This window comes from Oncorhynchus keta, chromosome 32, assembly GCF_023373465.1.
Source record: "Oncorhynchus keta strain PuntledgeMale-10-30-2019 chromosome 32, Oket_V2, whole genome shotgun sequence".
In the NCBI taxonomy this organism is placed as follows: Eukaryota; Metazoa; Chordata; class Actinopteri; order Salmoniformes; family Salmonidae; genus Oncorhynchus; species Oncorhynchus keta.
Genome location: NC_068452.1, coordinates 26,865,983 through 26,878,604, shown reverse-complemented (window position 1 = coordinate 26,878,604; position 12,622 = coordinate 26,865,983). Strand labels below are relative to the sequence as shown.

Sequence of the window (12,622 nt, the reverse complement as noted above, 5' to 3'; positions counted from 1 at the left end):
TAAAATTGAGGAAAATGTATTTCTCGTCTTGTTCTGTCACGTTTGCTGCGGTTAACTGTAGGCTACAATTAGAAAGTATAAAATACCATATCGCTGAACAAATTTAAAGCTAGAATCCTTAGTTGATACATCCATTTGTGGATGTAAATGCATTATATATACCCATTGATTCTTGAAGCATATAACTTGTAATATATAAGCTTGTTTTACTCCAATGTTTGTAATAATAATTGATTGGATTCATATAGTGCTTTTCTACCAACTGAAGTACTCAACGTGCTTTACGTAGTAAAGGGGAAACTCACCTCATCCACCACCAATGTGCGGCACCAACCTGGGTGATGCACGGCGACCATTTTTGTTCCAAAACGCTCACCACACATCAGCGTTCAGGTGGAGAGGTTAGGAGTGATGAAATGCCAATTAGGAGGTTGATGATTAGGTGGCCATGATGGAATGGGGCCAGGTTGGTAGATGGATTAGACGCGGAGTTTTCATAAGAATGGTGAAATTACTTATTGTTAGGTCTAAAAGCAAACGACCTAAAAAATAAATCGCATTGATAATAGTTAACCTGATGTTATAAGCGAATCGATTATAACGATATAACTGTTGAGTTATTCTGAACTACACCAATCGCCTAGGCTACTAAATGTTTACACAATTGAGAAACCAACTAAATTAAACTTTAACATTAGGCTAATCAACCAAATTGCATGGAAGCATATTCTTTATTAAATACCTAATTGAATAATTTTTTCCTTTCGATAAAAGATTATAATTTGCCTAGACAAGAACATAAAATGTAATGTCATGACGGTGCAGTTAAAAATAAATATTTAAACAACAACGATTCGACACATGCGACCACAGATATGTTCATCTGGCTTTTCTCTCCCTCTTAATTCACTTCAATAAATCACAACACAATCACACACAAATGCTGGGTCCTTACGGGATATTGATTTCGATAAAGAAACACTAACCACGTACATGGAGTGTATCTTTCGGAACTTTTTCATTACAATGTCCTTAGCTTATAACAAAAAAACGTATAATACATAATAGACAACACTGAGGCTCAGAAATTATACGAATCATACGTATTTCTCAAATATTCGCGCCTTACAAAATGTAGGCTAAATATTGACATGAAAAGAGCAGTAATAGGCCTGTCTCCCCCCCAAACACCATTAATTATTGATGTTCTCCCAACCTTTTTTACTGCACACTCACAAAAACTCACTTCAATGTTGCGGCCAGGCCACAAATCCTGAAGGACCAGCCAGTCCACCGGAGTTGCATTTGAAGTTTCCCCCTCTCAAGAGCCGGACAGTGCGACAGAGATCCATAAGCAAAGTAGAGGTCTTGGAGCATTTTCCCCTATATGTGAGCGTTTGCTGAGACCCAGACAAAGAGACGAACTAAACGGAGACATGACTTTTTCTCTTTTTCTTTTTTATATACAAGGAACTGTTTTTTGTTCCTCATTTTTTTCATTTAAAGGGATAATGGAAGGGGGGTGTTCGTTTGATCACATGATTACAATTCACCTGAGATAAAACAAAGGGCGCAAAGAGAAGAGGAGAGAGGGAATGAAAGGGCGAGAGAGGGAGAGAGAACCAGACAGAGAGATTCACTCATGGTTAGGATTCCCTTATCACAGTCAACATTCATGGCTAATGAACAAATAAGGGATTTTTTGGGGGATGAGGGGGTAGTGTCGGGAGAAGGATATACAAGGGGTCATTGTTGAAAAGAACAGCGCATGTAGTTGTGTGCGTTCGACCCATGATGTTCCCCCCATCTCTACTTTCTATATTTTCTCCAAATGCTGTTTGGTTTTAAATGTGTGCTCTGTGTATCTAAGTGACTGCGTACTGATGCAATTATAAAACTCACACATAGCGCAGTGTTCGCCTTGGAATTATATTTAATTCCGACAGTCAGTGGCCTGCACTGGATAGTCTACTGTAGGCCAACGTTGATGCTCTATCCAACAAACCAGTGTCAGTATAGTTTAAATTAATCTACTATAAAATATCGAGATATAAATGCCTGTAGGCCAACTGTTCACTTAGCCTAGTTTGTGTGTGTAAAACGTGCGTAAAATCTTTATCTAATATATATATATAGAACAAATGTAATAAACTTTGGCTGTATTGAAATAGACAAGAACGACGACTGGTAGTTGCTCATAGCAGGTGCAGCAATATACCCAAGAATATAGGGGATATTTAAGAATGTGGAGCCCCCCCGTCACTTGAAACAGGATAAAAAGAGACACATCAAAGTCAGTTGTTGACGCTTGTATCCAGTGATGTGAGTGACAGGGTGCAAATACAAATTCACACCACCAACAGGAAATGCAGAAACAGGCAAATAAATTCAATTTGATAACATCAGCGAATAGGCCTACGCTTCTTCTATTTCATTTGATAAAAATATATGGCTTATAATAATAATAATAACAATAAGACGAAAACATTTCTCCAGAGGAACGCGTTCAAGGATATTGTGGTGTATATGTCAATATCAATGTTGTGATTGCGTTCACATTACCCAACGTTTACCTCATGCGTAAAAGCACATACGCCTAGCCGGTAGACTTATTTATGATACAGGCCTTATGAATTATTCAGAAACATAAATCATTTTTTTTCATTTGAAATTGAGGGATGGCTTATGTTTTTACGGTCTCTTTTTGGGGTGGCCCTATAAGCTTTTGCAAATGAAAATCTCTCAGTAAAGGATTGCGCATGTTGCTAATATCCCTCTCTAATACATTTAACATGACAAATATCATAGTCAACATTGCTCTTTTATGATTTGAGCCTTATATTTAGTCTATGCCTACATTTAGAGATGTAATCCCTAATTCTAAATCAATAATATAAAACATCAAGCACATTAAATCATTAAATCATTAAATCAAAATCTGCCACCCAATCTGTAATGGCTATAATGACGTATGAGAATAACATGGATCTGAAAATTCACAACGTTGACAAAATTATATTTCTTACTGAATTAATCAATGTTAATAGAAAACTGATATTTTTGTGTTCCACATTGGAATTGCCCTACTCTGATCACTACAAGAGGGTCAAAAAGTAGCACACCTCAAATATGGACAGTATCACATACATTTTCCCAACAGAAGGGATTGTCCATAGGCTAGATATTGCTTTTGAGAAGTCTGAAATACCCAAACCCAAATGCAGCATCTCATTCCACAGAATCTGATGGCACTGCAGCCTAGAAATAGATCAGTTGCCTACCTAACCAAAACAATCTAGGCGTCTCCACATTATTCAGGTAGGCAAAATATTGGCATAATATTGATGCTAATTTTGTCAGCGAGATCTTGCCCTGCAGAAAACTGAGAAAAATAATCATCGACCAATCACATTGATTGCCGGTGTTGCATGCGTGAAAGTTTGCTGCTCCTTTAAGACTTTTTCTCCTATTTTTTTTCTCTTTCCTCACACAACGGAGCTCTTTAAGCCCCGGCGCGACACAGAGCAGGCATTCATAGAAGGGCAGCGCGAGCGAGGGGGCTAGGGAGTGAGCGCGAGCGTCACTTTGGAAACTCGGGAACACACGGACTCTCGTGCTAAGCGGGCGACCTCATTTTTCATTACTGAAGTAAGGCGCTTAGCTTTTGAAATACTTTCCTGTCTCTGCTGTTCTCTCTCTCTTTCTTTCATTTGTCAAATAATCAAGCCATAAAGTTCATCTAAATTGTGCAGTTAGAAATTATGTATTACACCTGCATCTTTTCTAAATTATTGTTTTATTTAAATTATTAGACTATTATTATTAGGCTATTATCATATTACTATTGTTACATTTAAACTGTCTCTGAGGATAATCCTGCTAAAGTGGGCTCTGTTATAGCAGGAGATGATTATCGTGACTGACAGGAGAAATACATGTTTAATACGCATCTCAGCAAGATTATATATATATTTTGCAAGTGTATGCTACGGACTATATAGGTTCATACAAATAGGCCTACTGACGTACAATTTCAATTATGAACCAGCTTCAAAGTTATGTATTTTGTTTAGGTTTGCCTTGTCGATAACGGTCCTTTCGAAGTTATACAATTATTTCTAAACCAGTGAAAAATATAGTTTTAGATGTAAGGTTGAACGATTGATCGAGTTCAAGTTGAACTCAACGAAACTTTTCCCATTAACAGCAAACTTTGACTCCTTAATTACATCTACTGACTATCCCAACATTCATGACGCATGTAACTATTTTCAACGAGATGAGGCATTTGACAGTATTAGGCTTATTTATTCCTGAGTATTTACAGGTTGACTAATATACTAATTCATTGAGAGAAAGTTAGTCAACAGGATCATCCATTTCGTAATGCGTTAAAAGCTGGTCGTGTTCTCGTCATCTCTGATCAGTGGTTCGTGCCAACAACCTGTTCAATGCATACAATATTCTAGACCTGCATCAGAATTCAAACTCAAAGGCCAAATTCACAAATAGGTCATAGAATTGTTACGTTTTATTAAATTGTTTAGAGACAATTGTTTTGGAATAAGAAAAACAGATTCAGATAGGCTATGCCACATTTCTGGATATGTTAAATGTTTTTTATTTTATTATAATAAATTAACATGTTACAACTAACTAAGGGAAAGAGACTACAGCATCAAGCATGGGAAAATATCGTAAATCAAGGGCAATTTATTGTTCGGTCAAGCGATAAGAAGGGCTTTGGAGTCCAATTCTTTCATGTAAATTAATGACGGTTGCTATAGAAAAAGCCTAATTGATAGAAAGTTAGACATCATAAACACAATTTAAGAGGAATGTAGAGAATAATCAATATACCGTTTGCTACACAATACAGTAGAGCCTATACTGACAATACATTAGATGCGAGTTTTCAATGTGGACGAGCATACATTGGCATTTAAGTCCTGCTTAAATTATCACAGGACAGACGAACCGTGTGTCCTTCATAGTTCTGAACTAATCTGAAGGACAACCTGGTGAAAATACTTTCTTTGTAAAGAAATTTGCTCATTGAAAAAAACCTGTCGCGATTGAATCACATAGGAACTCTGTTCTGGCTGCAACCAACTCGAATGACCGGAGTTGTCATCAATTATTGTCACCTTATATGTCCATTACAAACCCGTTATTAGCCTACACATACACGGCATGACCAAAAGTATGTGGACACCTGCTCTTCGAACATCTCGTTTCAAAATCATGGGCATTAATATGGAGTTGGTCCCCCCTTTGCTGCTATAACAGCCTCCACTCTTCTGGGAAGGCTTTTCCCAAGATGTTAGAACATTGCTGCAGGGGCTTGCTTCCATTCAGCCTGGCTCGCAGTCATAGTTCCAATTCATCCCAAAGGTGTTCGATGGGGTTGAGGTCATGCCGGTCAAATTCTTCCACACTGATCTCGACAAACCATTTCTGTATGGACCTCGCTTTGTGCACGTGGTTATTTTCATGCTGAAACAGGAAAGGGACTTCCCCAAACTGTTGCCACAAAGTTGGAAGAATGTAATTATATTCTGTAACGTTAAGATTTCCCTCACTACAATTAAGGGGTGTTGCCCAAACTATGAAAAGCAGCCCAAGACCATTATTTCTCCTCCACCAAACTTTACAGTTGTCACTATGCATTCGGGCATCTTCCAAACCCAGTCCGTGATTCATCACTCCAGAGAACACGTTTCCATTGCTCCAGAGTCCAATGGCGGAGATCTTTACACCACTCAAGCCTATGCTTGGCATTGTGCATGGTGATCTTAGGCTTGTGTGTGGCTGCTCGGACATGGAAACTCATTTCATGAAGCTCCCAACAAGCAGTCCTTGTGCTGACATTGCTTCATGAGGCAGTATCGAACTCCGTAGTGAGTGTTGCAACTGAGGACAAACTATTTTTACGTGCTATATGTGCTTCAGTACTTCCTGTTCTGTGAGCTTGTGTGGCCTATGACTTGTTGCTCCTATATGTTTCAATTTCACAATAACAGCACTTACAGTTGATCGAGCTGGCAGAGCAGACGTTTGAGGAACTGACTTGTTGGAAAGGTGGCATTCAACGACAGTGCCACTTTGAAAGTCACTGTGCTCTTCAGTAAGACCATTCTACTTCCAATGTTTGTCTATGGAGATGGCTTGGCTGCGTGCTCGATTGTATACACCTGTCAGCAACAGATGTGGCTAAAATAGCGAATCCACTAAATTGATGTGGTGTCCTCATACTTTTGTAGATATAGTGTATAAAGCCTCAATATTTTATTCTAAGTAGCCCATGTGAGTGTCCTCCTGTCATATGAAAAGTAGGCCCATAGCCTCATATGCGGACGCGCAATTGGAGATCGTTTGTTGCGAGCGCAGTTACCCATACGGACATAGGCCTATTCAGATTAACATACGTGCCAGAGATGTATTAATACACTTCAACGTAACAGACATATGTTCCAGCTATTCGAGAAAATACTAGTAGGCGCGCTATTGCTGGATGAGAGCCACGAAAGGCAACGTCTAACCTGCATTTTGGTATTAATCAAAACCTTATTGACTAAAACGCACCAGTCAAATCTCTTTGCAAGACCACGGCGTTGCAATGCGATACATTAGGCCTAATACGGCTGTAATTGAACACTGTTGGGCCGTGGCAAAGGAAGCATTATCACCCCACCCCATGCTCTTCTCCCTACTGACCAATTTAACACTATCAATGGGGGCAACAGCTATGTGCGTGGACAGGATAACACATCGGCGTACAGAAAGGATTGGGAGGGGGGATTAATTGTGACCACCAGGTGCACAACAGGACGTGGTTGAGGTACCAGATGAGATGGCACAGTCCCGCCAATGCTCTGATAATTCACCACCATTGCAGTGTGCATGTCAGCGGCATGACATGTTACATGGGCACTAGAGAGACAAGCATTATGAAGTTAACTTCTACAATATGACTGATTCAACGAGTAAATCAATTCCAAAACAAACCGCCTATAGTTTGTTATTACAGTTCACAAGTTCGCTTAATCAAAACGTTAAGGTCGTGTTGGCCTACACAGGCAGGCGTTGATTCTATCGACAAAACTACACATTTGACCTCAATAGGTCGCATACAGACACATAGCCTATACTTTTTTCAAACAGACAGTGTCCAATTCACACACGCGCACACACACGTACCCACGCGATTTATATTTCCAGCGCCAGCCCGTGTTTATCTAAGAGCTCCGAGGTATAAATCGAAGCCCTGTGCTGGTGCGGGCTCGTATTATTCCAACACTTTCTCTCTGGGGAGCTTGCAATAAGTGCCAACCCTTAAACAGTAGCTTGTTAGCAGGAGTCGAGGCCTGGGCTCGAATAACAGCCCGTCTGCACTAATTGTATGGGCTTCAGATTCGCTTCTATATGATTGCTATTTTGTACTTTTCCTAATCATTTCTATTACATAATTTATATGCTAATTCAATGAAAGTATTCCGAGCAAACAAGCCTGCAGCTAAGCCCTATTAGCTACCTGCATGTCCATAGCCCAGCCTACAGGCTATAATTAAGCAATATCTTATGAGGGGCTGTGGTATATGGTGAATATACCACAGCTAAGGGCTGTTCTTACGTATAACGCAACGAGGAGTGCCTGGATACAGCCCTTAACGTGGTGTATTGGCCATGTACCACAAACCCCTGAGGTGCCTTATTGCTATTATAAACTGGTTACCAATGTAATTAGAGCAGTACAAATACATGTTTTGTCATATCTGTGGTGGTATATGGTCTGATATACCAAGGCGGTCAGCCAATCAGCATTCAGGGCTCGAACCACCCAGTTTAATAATATGTTCTATATTTCCCTCACTAGGGTATTGTTTTCTAATACATACTCTACTTTATGTCCTTTGCAGTATTTAGCTAAAGGACTACAATTTCAAAGACTGCAAGGGAGAGGACACTGTTCTTTCTACTGGAGCAAGAGGTGGGAATCAACAGGTAAACTGGGATCCACAATACGCGCTCAGCGTAAGATACCAGCAACACGGATGGAAAGAACTTTGATGAGGAATCCAAACAGAATTTTAGAACGTAGACTGAGAGTTGAGACTGACTGGGAGTTTATATAAAGGAGACCTCGAGTGACAGAAGCCATCCTTTCGTTTTAAACAGGCATAGTTTATATTCCTGAAAAAGGGTGAACTTCTTCATTAGTTCAGACATAGGCCTATGATTGGTAGTTGAACACCCATAGGCCAAGAAACTATACCCTGTACACGTTCTGTTACTCACCTGAGGGAAGAGGGGAAAGATGTCGGGAGAGGAGCAGAGTTTATCTGAGTTAGAAATGAGTCCGGGGGTCTCGGACGACGGTCACTCCTTGTCACCGGGTCACTCATCCAGTGCCGCAGGCGGAGGAGACTCCCCCCTGTCCGGTCCGCAGCCCCAGCTGACAGGGCTCGGCGACGACGCCCTATCCGATGGAGCTGGCGGGATTTCCATCAAGTCCGATGAAGACGACGATCGCTTTCCCATTGGTATCCGCGAGGCAGTGAGCCAGGTGCTGAACGGCTACGACTGGACACTCGTGCCTATGCCTGTGCGCGTAAACTCCGGCAGCAAAAGCAAGCCGCACGTGAAAAGGCCTATGAACGCCTTCATGGTGTGGGCACAGGCTGCACGGAGAAAATTGGCAGACCAGTATCCCCACCTCCACAACGCGGAGCTCAGCAAAACCCTCGGGAAACTATGGAGGTAAGGGAAAGCGTTTATTACAGCGTCGGTCCGCTTTGGTAAACAACAATAAACATCCAGGGTTACACAAGTTCAAATGCGTTCTTAGTCACAACATTCTGGGTCAAAAGTTCAAAGCACACTTCATGCTACAGTAGTCTTGAATTATGGACCCATAAAACATAAAAACAACTTAAAAAGTCACAGATCTTAGATTTTTCAAGGCAGGTTCCCTTCTTTACACCAATGAGTTTCTCAATCAAATTAGCTGAGGTATGTTAAAATAATATTCTACCAGCTCAGAATAAAGCTTGTTAGACAGTTGCCCTACCAAGGAATGTTGATTAAAGTCCTACAATCTAAAACAAATATTATAATAATTATGTTGGTTATGTAGCCTACAGAAAACCAACAACATATAGTTATGTTTTTTTTTGTAATCACATTATAGTGACTGGATATGCCCAATTTCATAACCCACTTAATTCATGGTGGATTAGGAGGGAGATGGCTGCAGTGGGAATCACTGAGGTTTTTGTAATCACATTATAGTGACTGGATATGCCCAATTTCATAACCCACTTAATTCATGGTGGATTAGGAGGGAGATGGCTGCAGTGGGAATCACTGAGGTTTTTGTAATCACATTATAGTGACTGGATATGCCCAATTTCATAACCCACTTAATTCATGGTGGTTTAGGAGGGAGATGGCTGCAGTGGGAATCACTGAGGTTTTTGTAATCACATTATAGTGACTGGATATGCCCAATTTCATAACCCACTTAATTCATGGTGGATTAGGAGGGAGATGGCTGCAGTGGGAATCACTGAGGTTTTTGTAATCACATTATAGTGACTGGATATGCCCAATTTCATAACCCACTTAATTCATGGTGGATTAGGAGGAGATGGCTGCAGTGGGAATCACTGAGGTTTTTGTAATCACATTATAGTGACTGGATATGCCCAATTTCATAACCCACTTAATTCATGGTGGATTAGGAGGGAGATGGCTGCAGTGGGAATCACTGAGGTTTTTGTAATCACATTATAGTGACTGGATATGCCCAATTTCATAACCCACTTAATTCATGGTGGATTAGGAGGGAGATGGCTGCAGTGGGAATCACTGAGGTTTTTGTAATCACATTATAGTGACTGGATATGCCCAATTTCATAACCCACTTAATTCATGGTGGATTAGGAGGGAGATGGCTGCAGTGGGAATCACTGAGGTTTTTGTAATCACATTATAGTGACTGGATATGCCCAATTTCATAACCCACTTAATTCATGGTGGATTAGGAGGGAGATGGCTGCAGTGGGAATCACTGAGGTTTTTGTAATCACATTATAGTGACTGGATATGCCCAATTTCATAACCCACTTCATTCATGGTGGATTAGGAGGGAGATGGCTGCAGTGGGAATCACTGAGGTTTTTGTAATCACATTATAGTGACTGGATATGCCCAATTTCATAACCCACTTAATTCATGGTGGTTTAGGAGGGAGATGGCTGCAGTGGGAATCGCTGAGGTTTTTGTAATCCCCTCATCTATATGTTTTAAAGCACAGACCATTATGTCAGATATACACTTTTACAGCCCTGTCATTTGTAATTGAGAGCGCCATATTAAAGAACCTACTATGTAAAAACATATCCAAGATTTTACTGGTCAACGGGTTGAATGGCTAGTTCAGTCAGCCTTTAACACACAGACATGGAGGACTGTTGCTAGGTCAGACTGATTGGAAGGCCCAGAGAGGCTAATTCATTAACCTTATAAGGAGGCAACATTAATTAGATAAAGACTTGACCTTGAGCCCGCGCATGATTGTATAATTGGCCAAGAAACATGCTGAACTGGGAGTCTCAAAGGTCAGTGTTTTCTCATGCCTGTTCCCTCTGACAGGATGCATCTTTAGCCCGTGTCTTAATTTCATTACAGTCCAGCCAAAAATCCCCTGGTGTGGGCAGGGTTTCTGATGCAGCTGTGCAGATGGTGGATCCGATTTAGAACGAGATGAAAATCAAGTGAATGTTTCAGAGGCCAAACTGATGGTAGAAATAATCTCCACAGTAGAAATATTGTCAATTGTTCTTTTCTAAAAATGCTTTAATGCTCAACAAGGGAAATAGCAGCATTTCCTATGAGTGTGTTGCCATGACACCAGTTAGACGTTTAAAAAAAAAGTAAAATACTAGAATACTTAGTGGATTGAATATAAAAGGTGATATGTCCCAGTTGACATAGATTACCTGGTAAATAAAATGGCATTATTCTTGTATTGGAGTTGGACAAGGTTATTGACCTCTGGGATGTGGAGGTGTCAAAGGAACCAGCACTGTGTCACTGTTATCTTAACACACATATTATGGTCATCATGTTATCAAAATATATGCTGTTAAATGTTCTCAGACTACTGTAATTTCCTCATTCAAACAGAATGGATGACTGCATTAGAGTTTGACACATGCATCAAATCAGCATCACGACAACATCTCTACTTTAAGTACATCCTGGCTGAATTTAAAATGTTCTATCATTGTTATTTCAAAACTATTTTCTCCCTCATAGGCTCTTGAATGAGAGTGATAAGAAGCCTTTCATCGAGGAGGCGGAGAGGCTGAGGAAGCAGCACAAGAAGGACTACCCGGAGTACAAGTACCAGCCACGCCGCCGCAAGAATGGCAAACCCGGCTCCGGCTCTGAAGCTGACGGCCACTCTGAGGGTGAAGTCAGCCACAGCCAATCGCACTACAAGAGCCTCCACCTGGACGTGGCGGCCCACGTCAGGGGGGCGGGGTCTCCTCTGGCTGATGGACACCACCCACATACTGCAGGTATGCCACAGGGTCTGACCAGCCCTATCGATGCAGTTTGTCACACATCCCCATTCTAAATAATATACCACAAGCCAGGCTGACAATAACTCTGCTTTGTGTCTCCACCACAGGCCAGAGCCACAGCCCTCCTACACCACCCACCACCCCCAAGACGGAGCTCCAGTCTGGGAAGTCGGGCGATGGGAAGCGGGAGGGCGGTGGAGCAGGGGGCTCCCGTGGGGGAATGGGGGTAGGAGCAGAGGGTGGCTCTGGATCAGGGTCAGGCAAACCACACATTGATTTCGGCAACGTGGACATCGGTGAGATCAGCCACGAGGTGATGGCCAACATGGAGCCCTTTGATGTGAACGAGTTTGACCAGTACCTGCCCCCCAATGGGCACCCGGGGATTGGACAGAGTGCTGGGTCTGCGGCAGCAGCAGGGTCCTCTGCATCTCCCTATGCCTACGGTATCTCCTCTGCCCTGGCCGTGGCCAGTGGACACTCTGCAGCGTGGCTATCCAAGCAGCACCAGCAGCATCATGCCTCACCTCTGGGCTCCGACCCCTCCAAGGCCCAGATTAAGAGTGAGGCCAGCTCAGGGGGACACTTTGCCGAAGCATCCTCAGGGGGTTCCCATGTCACCTACACTCCCCTCAGCCTGCCCCACTACAGCTCTGCTTTCCCCTCGCTGGCCTCCAGGGCCCAGTTTGCAGAGTATGCTGACCACCAGGCCTCGGGATCCTACTACGCCCACTCCAGCCAGGCCTCAGGGCTGTACTCTGCCTTCTCCTACATGGGGCCCTCGCAGAGGCCCCTGTACACAGCCATCACTGACCCGTCCAGTGTGCCACAGTCACACAGCCCCACGCACTGGGAGCAGCCGGTCTACACCACCCTGTCGCGGCCCTGACAAAGACCAGGAGCAGATGGCTCTGGTGTAGATTTGGCCCCAACGGCAGACCCACAGAGCGGAGGAGACCTGGGTTGGAGGCAGTGGGGCGATGGAATCCCCTTCTGGTCTGGCCCAGATGCAGGAAGGCCTGTAGGGT

The 12,622-nt window shown here is 42.5% G+C and overlaps 1 protein-coding gene across 1 annotated transcript; it reads left to right on the top strand.

Moving 5' to 3' along the window:
* Window positions 1–3,494: 3,494 nt before the first annotated feature.
* Window positions 3,495–12,622, top strand: LOC118365475 (transcription factor Sox-10-like). The gene is made up of 4 exons (XM_035747727.2): window positions 3,495–3,648; window positions 7,920–8,760; window positions 11,323–11,588; window positions 11,702–12,622. Exons 2-4 carry the CDS (start codon window positions 8,318–8,320, stop codon window positions 12,481–12,483), a joined length of 1,491 nt encoding a protein of 496 aa, XP_035603620.2. The 5' UTR covers window positions 3,495–3,648; window positions 7,920–8,317; the 3' UTR covers window positions 12,484–12,622.

Excerpts from the sequence above, each read along its gene's own strand:
- LOC118365475 (XM_035747727.2), top strand. The coding sequence starts at position 8,318 with ATGTCGGGAGAGGAGCAGAGTTTATCTGAGTTAGAAATGAGTCCGGGG. Across the intron at positions 8,761-11,322 it reads ACCCTCGGGAAACTATGGAG|GCTCTTGAATGAGAGTGATA; the intron begins GTAAGGGAAAGC and ends TCTCCCTCATAG. Across the intron at positions 11,589-11,701 it reads ACACCACCCACATACTGCAG|GCCAGAGCCACAGCCCTCCT; the intron begins GTATGCCACAGG and ends TCTCCACCACAG.